Raw genomic sequence first — 25753 nt, 5'->3', positions numbered from 1 at the left:
CATATTTACTCCACATGACGATGAAATCTATTTTTTTTACATACTTTTAATATCAGTTTTCGACAACCAATTTAAATTTCGAAAAATATTCTTTCTAATACTATTTGGCTTTACTATTCCTTCCTGTTTTATCGTCACAACTAACCTGCCTGTTTGTTCTCCTTCGTCACTTAAACCGAAAGTATCAAAGAATTTGGCACTGTAACTCCAACCTTTGGACTTCACAATACCAATACCGTCAAGTTCCAACAAGAAATAACGCCAAATTATCGATTACATTACATTACTAGCCAACAAATCCAATTTTATTTGTCTTCAGCTCAACGCTTCAACCTAACCTAAACTCCAAAACGATTCTGCGGGCTAAGTTTAGAACAAAAATATTTGTAGACTGCAAATAGATTTGAATAATTCCAATGAATAGCGGTGGGATGTAAAAATGTAAACATGTCAAAAATTCCATAAAATAATTCTCTTCCGTATTTAAAGAATGTAATTCACTAAATATAGTAAAATATACATGCATTTTTGAGTTATTCCCACGTTCAACGGGTTTTCTAACATAATGTAAAAGAAAAGATATTCACAACGTCATCTCTTTCAAAACGAATAAACCGTGCAATTGTAAAACAAACGGCATAAAAGTTCTTGTGAATTTTATTTTAAGAATCGAGCGCTTTTCATTATTTTTCGATCGGAACAAAACACTTGTATTGTCAATAAAACCATTCGGGGGAAAATTTGAAAATATAAAATTATAGATTTCTAAAGACTTCTTCCATTTTGCGGAGGCAGAATTTGTTATTGATTGGTCCACAAGTTACGAAAAAGTTACGATTTTTTTCATTACCAACAATATTTCAGAAAAATAATTCATATGTAGTGTCCAATGACGTTTATTTCTAACAGCTTCGTGTATCTATTTCAGATTGAGATAAGAAATAACAATTCATAAGATGAACAATATGATCGAATTTAAATGTGGCAGGTCCGTGACATAATTTGCAAATGGATCGGCTACAAAATAGCATAATACATCATGACATGGTAAGTTCGTGGCACGCTGGCATAATTTATGAGCGAGACGAAAATGGAATGACGAAATAGAATAAATTTAGAAATGCGATGTAATACATATCCACGTGCCTATTCAATACTAATATAAAAAAGTTAAGTCATTTTTTTGGTAATATATTTCCCAATAAAAGCTTGAAAAAAAGGCGCTCCAGAAGAGTGTGTACCAATATGGAGGTAACTAATTTCGTTCGCCTACTTTAAAACAAGTTGTGTAAAGGGACTGAAGCCTACAGACAGGGGGTATATTCACTTGGCTAACACAGACAAACCCCGAACATCGAAAAATCGGAATAAAAATGTAAGTGTAATTTCTTCCAGAATTTTCATTTAAGCCCTAATGGGCCCGATAATTAATCCATAATTTGAATGTTTATTCCAATTCTTTAAAACAATTATTTTTTTGATGAATGGAAATACTCCATTCCACCACGCTTGTCAGCCAATTTGTTCGGTAAACTTCGCACTTATTTACCGGTGCTGATGACAGACAAACCCCGAACATCGAAAAATCGGAATAAAAATGTAAGTGTAATTTCTTCCAGAATTTTCATTTAAGCCCTAATGGGCCCGATAATTAATCCATAATTTGAATGTTTATTCCAATTCTTTAAAACAATTATTTTTTTGATGAATGGAAATACTCCATTCCACCACGCTTGTCAGTCAATTTGTTCGGTAAACTTCGCACTTATTTGCCGGTGCTGATGCGCGTCCTTTGCGGTCCGCTTTTTTGAACATTGCTCATTTGTCAGAATGAACATACAAGTAACGGAAAAATTCGACTGTTAAATGTAATCCACCATTCCATCAATGACAAAAAACATTCGCGAAGTAGAATCATAAATTCTCAACTAAATGAAGAAACAGTCTCAACCTCACAAAGCTTTGTGCAACAAAAGACCTAAGAAAGAATGCCATAGATTTTCTTGTTCTACTTAAGTTAATCGGAATAAAAAATAATCAACTTCGGAAAACTATAAAATATCCAGTCCTAAAATTCCTTTGTTTTTTGTCTAATTTACCAATATTCTTGTAAAATATGTGGGAAAGTGTTCGTAGCAGCAAGTACTGTGAATACGAAACGTTCTAGCCTTTTTTAAACGTAAAATTACGTAACTGCACATTATACCCTGTGAAGCCTTTCCCCAGCCATCAGAAATGAAATATTGTGACTGGATTGAAAAACAAATTTGTAAATATCGGAAGTCTAACAAATATGGCCCACATTAAATGTGGATTTTATGTCAGATTTTGCTTGATCACTGCTATAGTACTAATCTCAAAAACTTCTTCGGATTTCCAGAAATATATATCTTATCCGCCACAAAAACCACGAGTGTCCTATTCAAAATTCACTCAAGTAGGCTTAAGTGAAAGCTTAAAATTTTCAGGTTTCCGTAAATCTCTTTTCACTTTAAGTCAACTTAAAACTTATGTCAGTTTTTTATATTTAAAATGAAAATATAGTTATAATATGACAAAAAGTTCACTTATGAAATTATATCCCATGACTTGTTTCCATTCTTCAGATATAATAGGAGTTGATGGTGTTGAGAAAAATCGTTTGAATATAGAAAAGATTAGTAATCTTTTATGTACAATGTTAAAACAAATTAATGTCAAATTTGTTTTGTAGTAAAATTAACATCTTCATTTGAAGTCTGAAGAAGTCTGACCTTGGTCAGACAAAACGTTACAGAAATATATTTGTGTTAGTGTGCAGCAGGACCCTTGAATCACTTAGGATATTCATTTGTTGAGTTTGTAGATTTTTAATTTTCATTGTTGTTTTGAATTTGATGTTGCAATGATTTTAGCTCAGTTTTATAAAAATGTTATGCTATGTCTGTCAAGTAAATCTGGAATCTTGTGAAGTTCATTGCTGGTCCCATTATTTACACTTTCTTGTATCATTTTTCTTGTAATCGATCATGTATGATGAATAACTGAAGCTTAGGTTTGCATTATCCACGATCAAAACTGGCCTTAGAAAATTACAACCATTAGCAATTTTTACTTACCTTGATTCATTGGTCCAATACATGACAGCGGCACCAGTCCTTGGCATGACACTGGGCTTGGGTCACGTGGCAGTGCACCAGGTGTCAAAGGTGGGTTCAATGACTTTTGACCTTCGTATGTCGTGGGTGTAGAGTTGGTGACTCGGACAAGAACAAGATTATCGTCTCTTGAGTTGTCCATGACCTCCAATGTTTGACCCCGTCGAATGGACAAGTGGTCTGGACGATTTGGTGCATAATCTTGAGTGGCAAGAACGAAGTCATTGCTCATAAACTGTTGAATATAATGAAGTAACATTTTTTTTTATTAGACATAGGATTATACTACATAGCAAGAGAGCAATGCTAAAATATATGGAAACCAAGGTCGAATGGCCGCAATGTCAGCAAAATTCTAGCCAAATGTTAAATGATTTGTACCCTATATTATATGAAAGGATTTCCACGAATTATAGAGAAAAGCATAATTAGTTGATGGAAAAAAAGCAATTTTTTTCTTCAACAACAACAATAACCCTAAACATCTCAACAACAACAACAAGAACTTTCCAAAATAGTCCATAAAAACTCAAATTCATGCCCAATAAAGTTCGTTGGAAAAAGATATACACCATGTAATAGCAAATAATATTGTACTCTAATAATATATATTAATATAATATTGCAAGCTACTAATACTGTAATATTGTACTATATAATTTTTTCCCACTTAAGCACCTACCCTATCATTATCTGCATTCTGTGAATGTCTGGAATAAAGTGAAATTGAATCGGGTTGTCCACCACTGCTCGTTTCACTCATTTTATCTTCATCCAGTAAACTTGCACTCGACCTGACAAAAATAAGTCGGAAATTTAATACAGTACTCGCACCATTAAGATGAGGGAAGATGTTCAGAATGAATCGAATAACCAGTGTAATCAAAACGGGTGATATTCGATATAGTAAATTATTGATTTTAGAAACAATTTGGAATATTTTCATTCAGATATTTAGCATGTCCAATGATCGGACAAAAAAGTAAACTTAGTGCAACTTCTGAAACTGTAAAAGAGTGAATATAAATTAAAACGAGTTGATATTAAAATATCCACATTATCATAATATGAATTCTCATTTGGGTAAAAGTTCTCTCTTGAACATGGCCCATTTTAGGTCATTCTACTATTAAATAGAAAAAGTATTTTCAATAAATGTTCGCTGATTGATGGTCAACTTGAAATTGATTTATATCCATTAGGTAACAAATGAATAAAGCTATAAAACCAAGGATTCATGAACGTTCAACAAATTATGATAATGAAAATGAAGAAAATAGATTGTAACTTAAATAAACATATGAATAAAATCGTAAAAGAAATTGGGTAAAATATAAATGAAAGATGGAAAATATGTTAATAACTGAAAAATGAATGAAAATAAAGGAAGATATGTAAAATCTTACCTATGTTAAGTATATAAAAATTTCAGAAACACATTCTGTGAATATATATGACATGATAAAAGTAAGAAATGAGAATAGAAAAGTACATGTGTACAAGTGGGTATTCATACTCCTGTAGTATGTGTACCAGGTTAGGGTTAGGCCATAATTTTATTCCGATTTTCCTTATTTTAGTTCTATTACGAGTTCGGGGACTGTCTGAGTTAGCCAGGTGAATATACCCCCAGCCCAAATGCTTCCATCCTTTTTTACACAACTTAATGTAGAGAGGACGAACTAAGTTAGTTACCTCCATATTGGTACACATACTTCTGGAGCACCTACAAGTGTTTATATGGAATGGCTTTATATTACAATAGAGTGATTTTTCCCCATGTTGTTCAAATGCTTTACAAACGAGGATCTTCACAATGATATGAATGAATATTAGTGTATTACAATTGAAATTTATTATTTGTATTCATTTGTATGATCTAAAATGGGAACACACCGCTTAGATCTGGACGAGTTTCTGAATGCTGTAGGTTTAGGTAGTTGCAATGTATCTTTCATATGTTCTCGAGCTTCTTGGATTATTTCTCGTAGTTTTTTCACCCATTCCTAAATATTGAAAATAGGATAGTATTTTTTTTTTATATATTCATGATTGAATAAAAGATATAATAAAATAAAAAATGAATTAAATGAAAAAGTTCTAGAATTTTTTTTATACCTTTTACTCTAAATAAGGCCTGTACAAGCCTCCAGTGGTATTTAAGAAGCGACTTTATTTTTAAAGAACTGGAATGTTTCAGGTTCAAAATTTCCTAATCAATTTATTCCAAGCACAGGATTTGAACCTTGAATGCCAACATGGTTAATTTCAAAGCTGCACCAGCAACAGACTAGTCAAACCACATTAAATGAACACAAGACTTAAAGAGATCTAAAACTGGATACCACTGGCATCGCAATAACATTCTTGAACTACCATATAATCATTTTAACTATTGCTGAAACCACTAACATTTTCAAAAGTAAGTCCATGTACCTGTTTTACATCATTAGAACTTGCTTTCAATGTTAATTTTCCATCGCTCGCTTTTCCTCCCCAAATCATTAACTTGCATTGATCTCCTTCAATAGTGTCTGACACACCGAGTTCATTGGCCTAAAAAATAAGATAAGCGTTGTAATTGTGATTACATTACATGTAAGTCGTTAAACAAGTGATTGAAGACGGTATCATTATATATTATCTTCGATCCAGAACCTTGGTTTACTGTTCATCAATAGCGAGATTAATTAAAACAAAAGAAGAAAGCTATAATCAGAAATATGACATTTTGAAAAAAAAAATTTACTAATCAACTAAAACTGTTAAGCCATTATATGTTTCATCAACACAGCCTATATATAATATTTTGTAACAGATGTGTTATTACCTGAAGTTTATATTTGAATTGATATTTGCTTTTTCCAGCATTATCCTTTCCTTCCTTGCAAACCAGAACTCCTTGTTCAAATAGAAATAAATTTCTATCTCGACCTTTGCGAATCAATTGTTTGGTGTCAGAAACCTGCATGTAAAAATTTGCTAGAATTAATATTGTTCGTCAAATTAAGATCAGTCTAACGTAAATTATAGAAATTGAAAACGAGGCAAATCCTGTCAAATAACCAGAATTGTTTGATTATTACCAGTTCACAATTAGATAATAGATACCTGAATGGATGGGATAAGATTTTTCATTTTAATCCTGGGGGTAAAAAGCAGGCGTACCGCAGCCTCTCGTTAAATTACCAGCCCATGTCAGATATGGGATTAGATAACCAGTTATGTGCTTCAGATGCATGGACATGATGGTGGAGTACAGGGGCGTAAGCCAAGGGAGGGGCGGTTTGGGGGTCGGAAGTGGAATAAGGCGAAACCGACCAGCTGTGCAAAGAGGTGGCAATCATATTTCAAACACGAAGCATGATGCGCTAACTGCGTCTGGAAGAAACTGATAAGCAGTTGTGTGAAGCACCCTTGAGTCGTGTAATCAATGGTACAATGATAAGTATGTTTCTATATAGTATTGTAGCATAGGCCACCCTTTGATCATACCAATGCCTAGATGAAAATATGATGAATGTACCTGGAATACATCTTGTAAGATGACATCACCCATGAATGCAATGTCCTCATCGTAACCTTCGATCAAACTAACGTGCAAAGCATCGTTAGCTTTCCTAGGTATCGTCATCATCACTTCTAATCCATCTTTAATTTCTCCTGGTTCATCTTTACAACAAGCCAATAGTTCCTGGAACAAGAAGAATGAATGTTAAGAAATTAAGTAAAAGTAAAATTCCTTCTCCCCTTGATTTATTTTGACTTTTGCAAATACTTATGATTTAAAAAGCGAAGTGCTTCTGAAAAGGAATTTCAAAGTAGAATTATGGATGTAGATACCTGAAATTGATTGCATTTCAAATTCACATAACTACAGTTATAGCATGCGACGATGCCAATTTTCTTTTTTTATTAATGACTAACAACGATCCGTCTCTCTGTAGTAAGAGCATACTAATATCTATTATGCAACAGAGGACGTAGCAATCCCAAGAATTTTACAATCTGCTATATAATCAATGCTGTATTAGGTCACATACTTCAATAAAAAACGGTATGTGAATTTCTTGTCTGCAATGTTTACCCACAACCACAAGACAGGTCAAAGGTCAAATTTTCCCCCAGTCACACATTTAAAAGATGGTACTTATGTGACAAAACATATAAATTATATTTACCTTCAATAATAGTTGATATTTGGTGATTCTCTGTACCGGTTTGATAAGATATGAAGCGATTGAATTTGATAAATTCTTTGCTGCTTGGATTTGTTCAAAAAACTTTCCGGCGTGTTCGATGAGAAGCTGAAACAATGAAAGAATTTTATGTTAAACAAGCCGGTAGGCCGTCAAGGGTTGATCAAACACGAAACATAACATCAATCCGAGCTTTGTGTAAAACGTACATAACCAATATCACATGATAACCAAGGTAAGGGATGTTACCCAGATTGAGTTAGCAGTTTTTTTAGATTCTACTACAGCTGGACAGCCATTTAATTAAATACACAGACAGACAAAATGATTAAGAATAATACTAAAGCGGAGATCCAATTACACTGAATAAGTTTAGTTTGTCTCTGAGTGTATAAAAGAACCTACGGCTTAAAAACCCAAAAATTCAAAAAGATGTGCAATTTAGAAAGACGATGTAACACAGCAAGATCTCGTAACTTTTTGGTTGAGGGAATAAATTAATTTAAGGGTTTCGAGATAAAAGCCTAAATATTAAAAGTAAAAAAAAAACGAAAAAATAAAATGCATGAATTGGATTTGAATATTTATCATTTCCACATATACTCACTAAGGCTATTATTATTTAAATTAGATACCTAATAAATAATTCATGAATAAACCCGAAACAGTAATCAAATTAACTAGCCAATGCAGTGAAATACTATCTGAAATAAACCGGAATAATGGGATGATGACAAAATGAACTAAATGTGGTTTTGTTTTATGAACAGATGAACACCACAGCCTGATATGCAAACTGTCGAAAAACGTGAAAAATAAAATAAAAACTTGTACAGGAATTAAGTAATACATGTGTGAGCGGCTATTGCAGCCCTACTACTCAGTGTGTTGGCACAACTTTTTTTCAGAAAAATTTCCTCAGAGGAAAGTGACATACACTCACTCAAAAACTACATAGAAGTGGTAGTGCATTACTCAACAGTAAGTACTGATTGACGAGAAACTTGAAGCAGTAAAAGTCAATATGACCAGGAAAAAAACATAAGGATGCTAGTGTTATGGATATCCACATATGATAGGTCTAGTACATGACTGTGCAACATTTTTTGTTGGTGGGCCATAAAAAAACTCACAACATCTAGTAGGATAACACAAAAAATACAAAATGCACTAGCAAGAACCAGAGAGCCGAAGGAAAGGCAAGAGAATAGCATGTGACTATCGCTTAGCCTCACAGTTAATAATACACTGTCAAATCGACGGAAGACTTAACGCAGCGACACGAGCATTCACCCATGTGAGTGCCCGTTTAAACAATTACCGAAATTAAGATGTCAAATGATACACATACCTGAGTTGAGTCGGGCTTGTTCTTGCAAAATGTAACATACATATTAAAATCTTGAGCCCATGTTACGAAACAATGTCCAAGATCTTCAGGAAGTTGTTCATATTTTTCTAATTCTTTCAGAAATGTTTCACTGTAGAACGAGATTTAACGTAACGTTTTGCTACTTATATGCATTATATTCGAACATTTCATAAAAAATTTCTATAATGATAATAAATAGTCGTATGGTGTATAATATTATGTCATTTCAACTGTGTGGTGAACATCTGATTTTAAGTGGCAGTTTCAATTTTTTGACTGATTTCTCAAGCCACCACAAACAGTAGCATACTAATGAATATATTAGAATCATGAGTGCAATGCACACTAATCCAGATGATGAGTATTGTACTTTCGCTCTACTGAACAGTGATGAGCTTATGTATATCTGATGGATAGTATAAAATGATGACAACTGGTTGGTAGTATAGGTATAGGTTTGTGGTATATGGAAAAGGATGACAGTTGGTGATTGTGGCGTTTCTGCTATGGTTAGTTGTTATGGTCAGTTAATAATAATTTTCATGATCAATTAATAATAATGGTTAATGATTCTAAATCCAACAAGCGAAAGTAAAAATTAATTAAGTAAAATAAATAAACAAATCAAAGCCAAATCTGCCTTAATTAAGTCTAGATTCTTGTTTGAGGTGGTGAATCAGGGGCCAAAAACCAAAAAAAAACTGGACTGGCGGGCCATGTGAATATGACATAAAGTTACATTTCATGAACAATATTTACAGTGTTACAAAAGCAAAAGTGGAAAATATAGGCCAATCGCAATCTCAACAAATTCATTGAGCTATTTTTTAGCTAAAATATCAAAATTTGGTTTTAGTTTGGTTGTGGCAGCATCAAGCGGGCCAGATTGAATCCCCCAGCGTGCCAAATTTGGCCCGCGAGCTGTAGTTTGCCTATGTCAGGTCTACATCCTTGTGTGAGGTAAAGATGTAAACAAAACCACCTTCGTAAAAACTTTATTTATACAACAAAACAAAAAATATTTGAAACTTACTTATGGAAGCTGAATATTTGATCGATATTTCCGAAAATTATGTTTTCTTTTCCACGAATTCCCATTGGTATATCGTATCTTCCTGATTTCATCTCCGATACGTAGTGACGTATGCAATCATCCAAATCTTTCACGTATCTGGAAGTAAAAGCGATTATGAAATTAAATGTCGGGAGTGGAAATTGTTTATTCTACTAAGCATTTTTAACAGTCTATGGAGGAAATCTTGCATATGGCAAAGTTTCATTATTAAAATTTGATTCTCTGATTGAGTTAAATAATTTCTTAACCTGGAGTCGGGTGTCGAAGGCAAAATCTTTTTCAAACCAGGGTCAAGGGTCAATCGTAAATTTTCTCAAGACTTCAAACCCTAAGATAAAACTACCACAATAAAATTACCCTATGTCTCTTTACCCCAATAAAGTCAAACCAATACATACATTCTCTCAGTTTGTAGTAATTCTGTCATGATACATTCCTTTCTTCTTTGTAGCCTGCGTTTTTCTTCTTCAAGCTGTGTCAAAGGTCGATCAGAATTACTTTGAGTCGCCTGGGCAGTGGTAGAGGGAGCTAGAGATTGAGAACTTGTTACTGTTGATTGTGATGTCACAGAGATATTTGATCCAGAAAAGTAGCCTGATGATCCTTCTGTCAAAATAAAAGGTCATATAAAAATCTGTAAACCATCAACAATTAAAATTGACTATTTTTTGTAATCAGTATCAGAGAGACTTGATTCATTGATTCGACTCGTTTCGAGTTACCATTTATCAAAGACTCAAAGTGACTCGAGTATAAATGAAAGGACTCTGACTCCCCATCAACTAACCACCATAGAAACTCAACTTAGTGACTGGAAATGTTAGGACTGTGTGTCGCAACCTAATTTCGAATCAGTCGCACAATATCAACTCATTTCCTGAAAACTATTTCTTATGTGCCTGATTTAGAACTGTCATGACACGGTAAAAATTTTCTGAATTATTGTTATGAGAGCAGTACGATTCACAGATATCGAAAATCCAGTTCTGTTATGATTGTTTATATGCACGAAAACAAGCTCACATGTAGCATTGATAAAATGCGCAAAAACTGTATTGTAAAACACCTACTTGTCGCAATTTAATTTTAATGTCAAATTTTTATTTTTTTATTAAATGCGTCAATATTCAGATCAAAGATAATGAATGTGTCTTGAGTCATTGCTCATTGCTCTGTGCATTATTGAAGATCAAAATTTATAAAAATTTTCACCTGATAAACCGCTTAATCTCTGATCTTGTTGTTCGTGTCTACTTGTAACTGATCCAATACCTAAAGCCTCTTCCAATTGTCTGCGATATTTTTGCATTCGCTGTAAAAAGTCTTTGTACCTGAAAAAAAAATGATAAAAATTAGACTTTTCCCATGAACTGTTTATGTTATGCAGCATACTTATACGCCTTTCACTCTGAACAAGGCTCTGTATAAGCAGTCACTGATAAGATAAAGCTAGTTTAGTTTGAAAGAACAGGACTCTTCCCGATTTGGCATTCCTATCTTGGCAACTACTTCAGTCTTTTAAGTACTGAAAATTTGAAATCCATTGGACCATTAGTAAAGAAAAGGTGATTTTTATTTTGTACCGAAAAAGTCGCCCCCAACAACAACAACGATTTTAAAAAGAATTGTTCGTATCATCACCTTGTGTTCAATAATAACAATGGTAAGTACCTGACATCCACAGCAGTCACCCATGCTTTAAACTGTGAAGAATGAGGACTTCCACGCTCAACAAAAATATCGGCAAGTTCTTTCAAAATTTTTGCACTTTCGTTCTTTTCCTAGACAGAAAAAAATTCAGAATCATGATGTAAAATGTTACAATAAAATCAAAAATTGTGATAGAAGTAAATAAAATAACAATGAAATTGGATGAATCATATTCAAATTCACATCTAAGAAAATGTATAATTCACACAGAATCTGAAAATAACAATGAAATAGGATGAGTCAATGGTATTCAAATTCACATCTCAAAAATTTTTTCGAACTTCATTAACTGTAATTTCAATTAATCCGCACTCAGTAACTTCGGACTAGCATTATAAATTCTAATCCAAAAATACCTTTGCTTCTTGTTCAAACTTGAGGTGTTTGTCATAAAACCTTTGAGTCTCTTCTCTCGTATTTCCAATGCCAGCATTCGAGTCGAGATATTTTTCACCTACAAACATAAGGAGTAAAAATTTCAATATGATAATGGACGGATAAAATGGAAAATAAATAAACAGCTGCGCCTAAATAGTTTATTCCAGAGCTTCAGGAAAATTATTGACTTTGAATTGAGAAAAATTTTGGCTACAGGTTAAAAAAAAACTTTACTCCGGGGATAAAAAATTTTGATCCAGACTTCAGCTCAAAACTGAAGTTGACTAGAAATTTTTTGACTGTGAGTGGATCATTGCAATTTTTAGGGGGGTTTTTCATATCTTCGCTGCAAACAAGGCTCTGTAAAAGCTGCACTTGTCCATGTCAGGACCCATAAAGAAGGGAAATCTCTCTAATTTATCATTACCTATCTATGACGTGATGGGCATGAGATTTGAACCAAAATTTTTATGCACAATACACACACGATTAACGCATCTTGTGAAACTAGTTAGATACACTTTCTGTTCAATTCAATTCTATAATAAATATGTACCTGCTTCTTGTACCCAATCCAAAGCCATTTTTGCACTTTTTTCAAAAGTAACATATTGTTCCCATTGTTCCAATCGTTTCTTTTTACTTGTCCAAAACTGAAGAACTTTGTTTTCTTTCTGCAGAAGTTCTTGAAGAACACCTAAAAAGATAGAAATAACTCATTAAAAACAATACCAAATACCACAAGATTCCTGGTATATTCATTCCATTTTTTTTACAATATTCAATAAAGGAGCTACAATATTTTGGATGGACATATTCTTTCTAATTCAGCACTGCCTACAAAATTTATTACATCTTGGAGGGGTCGGCATGGAATTTAAACCACAAATCTTCAGTGCATAACACAAATGACACACACTGGTATAGAAAATGTCTCAGCTTAGCACAGAGTGCGCCGCAAAAACTGATGAACAAGTATTACTTAATAAATGATCCCACACATCATAAAAAGTGTACCCATGAGTTGAAAAAAAAAAATAGCAAAATTTGTTGTAAAATAACCCATAGGACTCAGGGAAAATCATATGCACATTTAAATTATTGCAACAACTAATACAACAAAATTTGAAAAAGCAATACAACAAAATAAATTAATTAGTACGGACACCTTTAGATTTCTTGAACCTGCTCGATAATCTGCATCTTATAGAAGTAACTGATAAAGATTTCTTTGTATTTTTTGATAAATACATATCTATGTTAATGTTGTTAATAGCTAAATCATACAGACTTTCCAAATGATAGTTTAATAACAATGAACTTAAAATCTATTTATCTTTAGGTTCTTCATCAGCAAGAGTACTCAAGACGAGTTTGAGTCCCTTCAAATCTTCTCAGAAGCCTACTACCTGATTACTTTTGAGTACTGCTTTGGTGATTCATAAATTAAAGATATAAAAAGTCGTATCAATTCATGAAACTTAGCAACAACTTTGAAATTTTCTCAAGCGAAACGAAATAGTATACACTGTGCTTTTTCTGTACAGAAACAACTTTTAGACTGCTGACGGGTACCAAACTAGCTATTTTAACGAGAGACATAACTGCGGAGATTGTTTCAGAACCCGTAGCATGGAAATTCCCACAAAATTTTTAAAACCTCTCCTTTTTCAAGGCCTGCTTTCCCCCTAACTACAGGTATGTCATTTTATAAGTAGCATTCATATCAAACTAGAGACATAGAAATAAGCGGAATTTTTGATAAACCTGTTTATTAAATTAAGACTTTCCAGTAAATGACAACAACCTGTCATTTAAAATTCCAATTCCTGTGAAACCACTACCTCAAAAACACTTTTACAACTGTGGTGGTATGAAAACAAAACAACTGCATATCGGAAACAACAAATTCAATTAAAATTTCAAAAAACGCAAAAGAAAATTCTCAGATATCCTCAAAAACGACCAAAGCGTTCATTAAATATGCAGGACCCGAGGGAAGAGAAGGCAGCACTTAGAGCATGGCAGATTATAATGATATACGATGGACGAAACAGTCTCGTGATAAAAAGGTTTTTTGAAGCTTGGCATAAGATGCAAATCCTTTTGTTTTGTTTTTTAATTTGAAAGATTTTAATTTAAGTCAACGTTTTGGCCAACCCTAGAATTATCTTATCAAATATTAAAATTGACACAAAAGGAAGTTCAAGACCTTGGACAATGGATACATGACTGAACATTACATGCGCCATAATCTTTTCTGGGTTGAACTAAAATATGCAATTTCATGCCTCGAACTATGATCTACATAGACACTAGTAACAAAATTAGTGTTACAATAGGAATGCTTAGAAAACCAAGTTTAAGTATTGATCATGATATTAATGTTGGAGCATTTTGGTACGTCAGACCGGATTATAGAACAATGTAACAAAATTTATTGCTTTCATTTCTCGATTTTAGGAAATTATCAGAATAGTTTTATTTGAAAAATAATCATTTAATGCAATTAGAATTTACCAGTATGGTTGACGTTTCCTAAAGTTTGTAAAAACTATTAAATGCATTGGATATACAGTGATCACATATAAAAATATATTCGGTGCTCTTCATTCAAAATATTGTTCCAGAATATATTCGGAATACCATATTATTCGGTTTTGGAAATTCCCTTTTTCTTCAAATTTTTACTTCGGAGAGTTAAGACATTGGCCTGTACTTCTGAGGAACACTCATTTAATAATAAAATAAGTTAAAATTAAATCAGCAAAATTTATTTGAAACAGAATTTAAGAACAAAAAACTATTCAAATACATTTATTCCAAACTCCATTTACTAACACTACACAATAGGTAGTAGATTATATTTACAAAAAATCAATTCTCATTAGTTACGCTGACCTGCAACACCAAAGTTGACATAAAATATCCATTATGGCCACACAAACTTTTTATATGTCTGCACGGAAACTGCCATGCAGCAACGCAAAATAGCGAAATGTGGGTTGACGAGCCCCCATGGGTATGAGAGAAATGTTCGAAGAAATTGAAAGTAACAATTACCCAAACAACACAATTTAATAATAAAATCCATAAAGTAGGTATACAGTTATTTTAGTTATTTTTTATTACCTTCCAAGCAGCTAGGAAACTAAGTAAAATTCACACTAGATTTATTATCTAAAAAAATAAGCAATTTTCGTGGTACTTAGCAAGTAACATAAAGTGAACTGCAAGTAGCTTCAAAGCATATAAAATAGTTTAATAACTGTATACCCACTTTTGGGCCACCCTGTATATTTCATTTGCAATAAAAATCTGTCCTGATATTTTTCATCTCGAGTATAATACTACCTACGACTTGCTAAATAACAGTTCAATATGGTATCGCTAAATACGAAACAAATAACGTAAATCAACTTACGTCGAATACTTGATTTAGGATTCTTTGCTCTCTTTCCCATAGCGTCTTTATAAGCTTGTGATGTGGCTGAATTATCTGTATCGGATTCACCATGAAAGTATGGTTTCATTCTTTGTGCACATTTATTAAAAATATCTGCATGTCGTCGAGCGAAGGTGCATGCTCGTAGAAAACTTTCTTTTTGTTCACCATGTTTTTCTAGAAAAAAAAATAAATAATTAAAAATCAGCGGAAAAAGAGGTTACTCTAGGAATTTTGCGAGTTGGCACTTTCAAACTAGTATACATGTTTCATAACTATTATTTTGATGCAAAGCACTCAACCTACTGTCATTTAAATGTACTGATAGGTAAATTCAAACTAGTAAACTAAAACTTCTTGGAAGACATGTTATGAAAGTAAACAGGTGAACACTAGAACACAGAATCCTTAGAACTTAAAAAAGAATTACTATTAAAATTAGTCCGATATACTACATACCGAGTAAAGATTTAACGTCATCTAATTCAGCAGATGCATATCTTTCATTAGTCGGATAATCATTCTCTCTCTTGTAGTCGACTTCAAGGCTGTCGAGAACTGTACAAACCTAGAAAATGGTTATTATTTATAAATCTGGATTTAGAAGACTCTTATTAAATTAGGGGTTTGACCGGGGTAAATTTACCCAAGGCTGTGAAGCCAGAGTCGAGTTTAGCATATCTTTATTGATAGTTTGGAGTCCTAATTTCGAACTCCCCAAGATTCGGAGTCGCGAGTCAAATTTTTGAAAAACAGAAGTCAGAATTTCAGACTTTTACCGTAATTATGATAATCTATGTCAGAATTTGCAACAAAAACTCAAAAAGAATGAAGCTGCTTTTCAAGTAATTTCAAGAGACAAATAAAGAAGGGTTATAAGCACCAAAGATTGGTTTTTTTGGAGTTAAGAAAGAAAAAATTGAGGACAACATTTCTTACAACTTAGAGTTACCAGTCAAAATCAGAATTTTTTGTTATTTTTTTTTAATTGCTCGAATTTGGTGTCTGGTGTAATTTGCCAACGACTCCACAGCGATGTTCAAAACATAATCTTACAATTTAAAAAAAAAGTGAGTTTTCAATCACATCATAGCTACAGTAAAACTATACCTCTTCAGCAGTTTTATAAAAAACAACGGCAGAATGAACCAATCTTGTTCTATCCTCTAGGTGGCGTGCAGTTCTTTGCCATTCAGCCACTGTTCTTTCAGCAAGTTCTCGAACTTTTTCTGAATCTCTGTATAATTGTGATCGTTGATCGAGCGAACCACCTTTCCTTTGTAGTAGTTGTTGTTGTTTCAATAACTGATCGGCTTTTGATTGGACTTGTTTGACGCTGTTTCTCGTTTTCTGCGGAGAAAAAAAAAGATAATTGCAAAACATGAAGTTTAGCTGAATTTGCAATGTTGGGGAGACTCAAGTTATCTACTTGTTTCAAGTCTTATTTTTGATGACCTGGGCCAGTTACGTAGCAATACCACTTGACTGGAACTTGACAAACCAGCAGTAGGAATAGCTAACCAGTTGTTGTTTCAGATTCATGGGCTTGAAGATGGGCGGCGCCTACAGCACAAGCAGTTCTAGCAATCTTTTTGCAAATAATTTTCACCCACAGGATTCAACCCAGTGAACCCAGGCAGGGTAATCAGAGGTGCGAAAGTTTGCATATTCCTCACGCTTAGCACAATGCCAATTGCTGGGTCATTTATTTTTTGAAGTTGTTCACCAAAACAATATTCTGTTTTTCTACAAAAATGTATAAATCAAATACCTCAATGGCATCAGTACATTGTTGATGTTTTCTTTCACAATCTTCTGCGTCGTTCAAATTATTCAACGTTAATTGAGATGCTTGAATTAAATTTTCACCATCTTGAATACATCGCATTACCTAAAATATATCAACATACAATTTAGCAAATATTCGAAATTATGGGAATTACAAAAAGATACAATTTGAGCTAGAAAATTTGAGGTGGCATTTAAAAATAAAAGTAATTTCAGTAAATAGTGCTGACAACAACTTTGATTGCGCTAAAATTACCAGACCTTGCCCAAATCATTTTGTGCACCCCCTGCCCTTGGAGAAAGCTATGAAAATTTCCCACAACTACATACAAAATCCATATTTATTGTATTTGAAATATCTAAACTAAGAATTGTCAAAATAATTTTAATAGGTTCCATCCCCGTCTCAACAATATCAGTTGCCAATTAAGTACTTTCATCAATGTAGCCATTGCAAAAAAAGCTCGACCACCCCTGTTCTAATTATTATTAACTATTAGCGACTAATAACTTATTCAACTTATAAGTTTAGTACTAAACATGAGCAGATAATTCGACGTTCCAGAAGTTTGTGTACCAATATGGAGGTAACTAATTTTGTTCACCTACTTTACATCAAGTTGTGTAAAGGGACTAAAACCTATAGGCAGGGGGTATATTCACTTGGCTAACACAGACAGACCCCAACTCTTAATAGAACTAAAATAAGGAAAATCAGAATAAAATTATGGCCTGACATCAACCTGGTACACACACTATGGGAATACTGCTAACTCCATATTGCAGATCTATCAAATCCTTTCTAGCATAAACATTACATCGAATCTATTAGGCTTACCTGAGATACTTGTGAATCCAAATGTCTGAGTAATAATTTTTGTGCCAAAATAATCCTATGTCTTTCCACTGCCTCATCCATCTCATGTAAACTCTTTTGCACAGCTTCACACAAGTGACGAATTCTATCACTGGCTGTGGTGTCATCCTCGCATTGTACGTCAAGATCTTGAAAAGGAAATATTAGGAGATTAAAAGTTTGTAATATATTTTAAGCTCATTAATGATTTCCTTATATAAGATTATTCTCTCTTTAGGAATACAATGTATAATCTGATGATATGGTAGAAAATTTGATGTTTTTTTTTTTATTTGTATTTTTGCAATTTGCTTCAAAGATGGCCACACGCAGTCACTCAGAAATAAATGAAAGATCTCAAAACGAAGTTGCAGTCGATCTATAAAGAATTTAAGTTGTATGCGTAAATTGCCACGGAACTCGGAAGCAATTCATACTAATGCAATCAGAGAAAGAGCTATGAAGTAGTGAATTCTTTGCAACAGAAGGTCTCGGAAAAACTTCATGCAAAATTTTTTTTATCTCAATTAGTCGAAATTAATTAAATGTTCATGGAACACAAAATAGGCCATTTTCGTAAAATCACAAAGCTGTTTTCCTGATTGTATCCATTGACTTGATACCTTAAGCTTATAATAAATATAATCCAAAGTTTCAGAATGTCTAATATTGTTTTAATATCCATTTTAACATTTCAATAAAAATTGGAAGACTGGAGTTATTGACTCGACTCGAGTTAAACTAGAGTCATTCATCATTTATCGAATATTCGAATTAACTTTGAGTAGATGAATAAAATTGGACTTTGACTTTGGATTCAAATGACTTGCGAGTTTGGGTTTAGGGATTTCCACCCAAAACCGGCTTACTACTCTTCTATATCTAGTTTATACAGGGTGGCGCTAGAAAAGCAAAAATTTTGAAAGTTAGATGAGATCACCAATAAAATGCCTATAGGTTTTTAACCTTTAACCACAATTTAACCTTCAAAACGCTACACGAGCTTGGACTTCTAGGTTAGGACACTGCTCTGAAGTGCACAAACAACATTTTGAGCATCGAGTGTAATATGACATATTTGTAAGTTTTTCTTTGTAAAAATGAATAGCTGTTTGACAAATTTTCTGTTTTTCTAGCGACCACCTTGTATTATTGTACAATACCTGAATTCTCAATCTGAGCACAAAGTTCTCTTCCTTTCGCTAAGATATCGTTAGTTTGTATTCTCATGGTATGAGCGTTGCGATCAACTTGTGAAATTCTTTGCTCAATGACAGAAACGTCTTCAAATGAATCGATGTCAGCAACAGATACTTGTCGTACATCGGCAGACCAAGAATCTAATTCCGCAGAAACCTTGAAGTAAAATATGATTAAATGTTATTTCAGAGTAAAACCAACCGTGGAGAGAAATTTGAAAACATCAGACCACCCATATATAAGAAGCCACGAAGATAACAACAAACCAATAAAGGTAAAACAATAGAAATTAGACTTGTGCTGTCGGTAACTAGATAACCGAAAACTCCTCAGCACCATATCATTATTGTAATTAGTCATATTTTATTGAGTTTCAACATCTTCGCACTAAACAAGTAACTACAACAGGGTTTGGCAAGGTTTTTGGATCAGTGGCCAAAAAGTTTGCCCACCTAGACGACGGCCATGTGAGTGTGACATAAAAAGTTACATTTTATGAACATTGTTTACAGTGTTACAAACGCAAAAATGGAAAACAATAATCTCAACAAATTCCCTGAGTTATTTTTATGCTGAAACATCAAAATTTGGTTTTACTTTGGTTAGGGCAGCATGAGGCGGGCTAGATTGAATTCCTGATGGGCCGGATTTGGCCCGCGGGCCGTAGTTTGCCCATGTCAGAACTAATACAAAAATTCTGTACATTCTGAGTGAGTGTGTGGAGTAGTGTGAGTGAGTGAGGAGGTCACATGGTTGTTAATATGTAGGAATAACATGGTTAATAGTATGTTTCTTTGCCCCAATGCAACATCTCTTTTGTTTTAAGTCAATTACTATATTGTTGCTACCTAATTATTGGACATGTCGTGGACCTATGGATTGTTTTGTTATTATATTGTTGTTGTTCTTTGCGTTACTTCCTATCAATATGGAAAAAATGGCCACTACTGGACCAATTACTTTGAAATTTTCAGGGGTGAAAGACTTTTTTTGCTAGAATGCTATCGCTTTTATTCATTTCAAAATTTTCTATGAATCCTATGAGATCTCAACATAAAGTGTACCTCGACTGCGTCTCTTTCAAATGCTCTCAACTGGAGTTGAGAATCGAGGCGTACTTCTCTCTCGGCACATGCGTCTTCTAATGTGGCTCGTTCTTCGTCTAATTGTCTTAAAATACTGTCGACATGTTGAATGGAGCCGCTAGATTGTGTCGCACCGCTAGAAGTTGGAGTTCCTGATCGACCACTTGCACCAGAATTACTGGTCTGATCTATAGATGAATACCTGGAATAAAAAGAAAAATGTCACACAACAAAAAGAACGAAAAGCTAAATAAATGAGAATGATATACAATACCTCTTAAATCCCTGTCTCTTTTTGAATAGAGATATGTTTGTAATAGTTATGAACAAATCCAGCCAGAAAATTAGAAATTGTTGATTCTTGATACTCAGTATCATGGGTTTAAAGTCTTGGATTCATTACCTTATCCCCTACCTCCTTAGGAGTCCTCACGGTTACAGAGTCAAGTTATTAATCCAAAAAGTAGTTAATGAGGCGATCATGGTTATAAAGAACTTACTTTAAATTTTGCAGAAGGTGTTTTCCTTCTTGTTGTGTTGCGATAAATGTTTCAATTAATTTATAACGAACTCTTCGAAATTGGTCAACACCCTCTTCTGCTAGTTCTAATGTTGAGGCAATTTCAACGCTGTGCATTTCACGCTTGACAGATTCTAGCCAAGTCCAGAGCTTAAAATAAAAATATGTTAATGATCTAAAAAATTGTGCATATAGGAAGTAGGAATGAAAAGTTATAACTTAGTATGGCTAAATTTAAATAGCAATGATAAAATATATATCCATGGGGTAAATAGACTATGACAATGTACCATGATCAAAATTTAAAACTGTGAAAGAAAGAAAAGAAAGCAAAGTTATAATGAATAAAAATAAATAAAAATATGATATGAAAAATAAAATATGATATATAGCCTTTTAGCGACTCCTTCCATTCCTAAATACTGGAAATTTGAAATAGATTGGTGCATTAATTGCGGATAAAAGCAATTTTTCTGAGCAACAAAAAAAAAATTTTGAAAAATAATAATTATTGTCATAAATGCTTGAAATAACAGTTATATTGCAGTATAAGATTTTGTAAATCAAAACCATTTAAAACACATGTAACTTGATAACATTTAGTCATCAAGATCCATTTACATATTTCAAATACCAAATATTACAAAAAAATTTCAGGAATTCTGAAACACAACGAGAACATTGAAAACTATACTTTCCTATTAACGACCATTAATTTATTCATACTATATTCAATCATGGTCCGAAGAAAAATAGCATATAGATTAAATTACTTTATTCGGTAAACAGTTTTTCTAGTAAAACATGATGAGTTACCTCTTTAACGTGTGTATAGAATGACACTGACATATCGAGAAGCGTTCGTCTTCTCTCAACACGTTTAACGAAGTCATGAATTCTCTCTTCCAAATGTCTTGCGACCTGAAAATAAAAATATACCATTGGTCTTTACCCTATGAAAAATTCTCGAACTTTTAGAGACAGATTCCAAGGGTAGTATAACTATACTTGCACACTGCAGGATCCATGGTTGGATACTAGCAATACACAAAATATGCATGAACCGAAGAATTTAATTCACATTACCAGTATGTAAGGTATCGCACACATAAATAAAACTTGAAAAAAATGTGATCGATTTTACCCATAAATTAGCTAAAAGGTAAAAAGTTAAATCCGTTTACGTAAATTGTAAAATAATTCCTACCTGGAATATTTCGTGTGGATCACAATCTCCATTTTGAGCAAGTTGTTCTGCAGCTTCTAATAATTTGTCTGCATTCGTGTATGTGTTCTGAAATAAGATCAAAGGATGTAAAACATGATTTAATAAATGAATAATATTGTAATTGGAGAGCCTAAAAGAAACCGACGTCGTTTCTACCAACTCTCAATATTTCAAACCTTAAAAAGGACCAAAGAGTTGGTAAACCACAATTACGAGCAAGCCCAGTCACAAGTCATCTAAATCTCGAGTTGAGTAGGAGTGCAAAGTTGAGGCAATCACCAAGCCACATCTCAAGGGCGGTTTGTGAGTATGGGTTCAAGACACTTCAAGTCTTGGGTGACTGGAGTATAACTTCAGTCAATCAATGAGACCCCCCCAATACTGCATACAACTACCATTACTACTTTTATAGTAATATCAAAACTGGAACAAAACCATATGAAACGTAAAAAGTTGTAGTTTAAAAAGTTCCTTTTTTATATTCTCAATAACAGTATGATTATTTGATTCACTATATTACTGCTTTTGTTCTACAGTGTTCCACATGAAATCAATAAGCACTGATATTTGAATAACATTAAACAGTATTGCACGTCACAGTACTCTTATCTACAAAATAATACGACAATGACGAGACGAGTCACAAACTTCCGTAAATACCATTCAAGTGTTTGCATGGGTTAAATACTGAGTTCAGATTCTTGAATAGATTTTATACAAGGTTTGAAGATTAAAGCAAATGCAATGCTGACATCTTTGATATTTCCTATATTATGGTGAGAGGTGTACGTAATATATTTGTTATTAGCGAAATCTCAAGGCCATGAAGTAAAAAATGTGAAACATACTGATAAAACACTAACACACAACCATTGAGATCTAATTGCTATTTATAGGTTTAACCTTGCGACAAAGATGTCAGTATATAGCTAAACGGTGGGGTGCGAGTTAAGTCAAGTATAAGGAATTCCATTATTTTAACAAAATAATTGAGAAACAAACCATCAAGTCATCGTGGACAGCAGACTCAATTCGTTTCAAGTTATCCATCGGTAAGATAGATTCCGACATATTGTTAGTTTATATACATATATTTAGTAAGAAATAATAGAAACATGAAAAATGCAACTGAAATACAAGAAAACATATCTCATTATGTAATAATAAAATAACAGCAAAGCCAAATACATAAACCTTAAACATCTTAAGTCAGATATGTTTAATATTTAGCATTTAACCGTAAAAATCAGCTCACAGCTGAGAACTGAAAATAAAAATGGAAGCAGACTGTGCAACCTTTCTCTCATTCCAAACAATGTTTTCATATGATTACACCCAATTTATTGCAAAATATGCAAATTCTTTGTCTATATTTCGTTGCTAGCACCGTAAAAAGTAAAGGTAAGACGCCAGTTTGAAAGTAAACTCTTAAAACCTGGGGTGGACAATTTGAATTGCTACCAAATTAATATACGATACAAACACTGCGAAGACTACAAAGATTCAACTAAGTTTGTCCCTTGCTAGAAAATGGTATATTACCAGCTAAATATCACATCATCCATCCCTGACTTCTGAGTATATACACAAGATATTATACTGTAGCAACATTATCTAAACAAAAAAGTACTGTGAATTCACTTTTTAAATTACTATACTGTTTAATTTCATTTAAACAATAATCAGTTTACATGGAAAGATTTCAAATGCCCAGACATTGACTAACATACATTTGCCATAAACATAACCACATTCTCTTACATCTTCAGAATAAGGTAATCACTAATGGAAACACTAGTTAAATATGACTCATAACACACCACAAATTTATGACATAAACTGGTTTCTCTCTTATCACACCACTTCCCTAAACGCCTACAATTTAACGTCATCTTATAAATTAGCCTATGAGATTAAATATGAAGTAGGTAGATAAAATAAGGCCTTTTTGAATACTGCCAAATTACAGTAGTGGATATATATATTCTTTAAACCAGTGGTTCTCCAACTATCATGATCCATGGCCCATTTCAAGAGCTCATTAACTCTTGTGCTCTCTAGAAGAAGGCCTTTGCTTGTGTCCGCCGCAGAACCACTCCACAGCCAACTAGGGGGTTGGAAGTTGGAATCTAGTTTGAGGAACTGCAATGAACTCAAAAATGATCCCATTTAAATTCAAACTTGTAGGGAAAACATTCCTCAAAATTGCTTGCTTTAAACATTGCAAGCCAACCATACAATATCACACAATGACCATAATGATGAATGAATAAAATGATGTAACCAAGTTAAACCAACATTGAATGAGTATTCAATTATAAAACTTCCGTATAATTTACGACACGCATTCCACTCAGTAATATACAATTTTATTATTGAATGCAATCAACATATTACAAGTTAAGTCTAATTTTTTGAATAAATTTATTTAAAAGTTTGTCTACAGAATGACTGTGTAATTTGTTATTGCAATACCAATACAATTACCATGCCAATAAAATACTTGAAAGTTTCAATTAAATGTAAAATTTGACATGTCTATTGCAAAAAATGATTTGTATCAAGCTTAAAGAAGTCACCTAAGTCAGACTAAATGACTAATGGTCATTTTGTAGAAAACCAACCCAAAAGCATATATGGTATATACAGCATTGTATACAATACAGTAATATTCGTAGCCTCACAAATGTACTCGCCAACACAGGAGAATAATAGATGATGATATACCAGGCAATAAATGTCTCATAAAGTAAGGTTACATACTCCTGTCTGTGTTAGCTGTGTTAGCCAAGTAAATATACCCCCTGACCATAGGTTTCAGTCCTTTTTCCCAACTTGATATAAAGTAGGCGAACAAAATTAGTTACCTCCATATTGGTGCACACACTTCTGGAGCACCGAGAAACTGTAGCATGATATTCTACATGAACATTCCAACTATGATTTACTCAAATTATTCTAATGTACCGATATATGAAAATCCCAACATAAACCAAAACCGTGCAACCTTCAAAAACCTTTATACTTTGCTATATTCTCAGTCATGTAACTCATACAATCACATGACACTAAGACCTACGAAATTTATAGACCCAGTAAACCACGAAACACAATGAAAATATTTATTTTAAGTATTCAACTATTTCAGTCATAAACTCAATCGCACATTTACAACACTGTCTTGTCAGATAATAAAGCAAACAGAATAAGAACAAAAATTTAGTGTAGGAAAAATTTCAACCATAAATCGCAGTGAATTTGGTATTTAATGAAAAAAATTTTGATACCAAAGGTATAAACTTGAATAAAAAAAGTATTAAAGATGGGTGAAAATATTATTTAAAACATAAAATTATATAAACAATATTCCAAATAATAATAAAAAATTGAACTTTGATCAAAAATCAATCAAATTGATTCTATAATTACCGTAATTCTTTATTATAATAAATACTGTCGAAATAATAAATTGTCGAAACATGAAATTTGGTCTCCCAATAACCAAATCATCAGAAATACCTATCTCTAGTATTTTCCATCATATCCACCAAATCTCATCTATTTTTTCCAAAAAATAAGAGCACTTAAAAAAGCATACAAATTTAATATTACTGATACATCTTTAACTAAGAACATTAGAAACATAATCTGAATAAGTTATAACACCACATATCTCAAGAACAACAATTATTCTACTTTGGGTCCTATAAAACATAACCTACGCTAACATAAGATCTGGAACTATAATCAAACATAACGA

General features: G+C 33.0%; 1 protein-coding gene across 4 annotated transcripts in view; it reads right to left on the bottom strand.

Moving 5' to 3' along the window:
• The window catches only part of LOC120348633 (kalirin-like), a 103559-nt gene that overhangs the window by 44092 nt on the left and 33714 nt on the right, over window positions 1–25753 (bottom strand). For 3 of the 4 annotated variants that reach the window (XM_039418807.2, XM_039418808.2, XM_039418812.2), the window contains 24 exons: window positions 21973–22059; window positions 21582–21686; window positions 20746–20915; window positions 20225–20447; window positions 19124–19316; window positions 17943–18109; window positions 17088–17207; window positions 16427–16666; window positions 15776–15884; window positions 15296–15493; window positions 12428–12568; window positions 11850–11947; window positions 11455–11564; window positions 10996–11114; window positions 10182–10389; window positions 9742–9879; window positions 8688–8817; window positions 7319–7444; window positions 6664–6831; window positions 5968–6102; window positions 5574–5693; window positions 5034–5143; window positions 3820–3931; window positions 3099–3372 (listed from right to left, as the gene is read on the bottom strand). In XM_039418807.2, coding sequence (XP_039274741.2) covers window positions 3099–3372; window positions 3820–3931; window positions 5034–5143; window positions 5574–5693; window positions 5968–6102; window positions 6664–6831; window positions 7319–7444; window positions 8688–8817; window positions 9742–9879; window positions 10182–10389; window positions 10996–11114; window positions 11455–11564; window positions 11850–11947; window positions 12428–12568; window positions 15296–15493; window positions 15776–15884; window positions 16427–16666; window positions 17088–17207; window positions 17943–18109; window positions 19124–19316; window positions 20225–20447; window positions 20746–20915; window positions 21582–21686; window positions 21973–22059 — 3601 coding nt within the window. Of the gene's footprint in view, window positions 1–3098; window positions 3373–3819; window positions 3932–5033; window positions 5144–5573; window positions 5694–5967; window positions 6103–6663; window positions 6832–7318; window positions 7445–8687; window positions 8818–9741; window positions 9880–10181; window positions 10390–10995; window positions 11115–11454; window positions 11565–11849; window positions 11948–12427; window positions 12569–15295; window positions 15494–15775; window positions 15885–16426; window positions 16667–17087; window positions 17208–17942; window positions 18110–19123; window positions 19317–20224; window positions 20448–20745; window positions 20916–21581; window positions 21687–21972; window positions 22060–22995; window positions 23108–25753 lie in introns of those variants that run through there. The other variant, XM_039418810.2, reaches the window with a different exon arrangement.

Source organism: Styela clava, chromosome 1 (genome assembly GCF_964204865.1).
Source record: "Styela clava chromosome 1, kaStyClav1.hap1.2, whole genome shotgun sequence".
In the NCBI taxonomy this organism is placed as follows: Eukaryota; Metazoa; Chordata; class Ascidiacea; order Stolidobranchia; family Styelidae; genus Styela; species Styela clava.
This window is presented reverse-complemented; position numbering and strand designations above follow the sequence as displayed.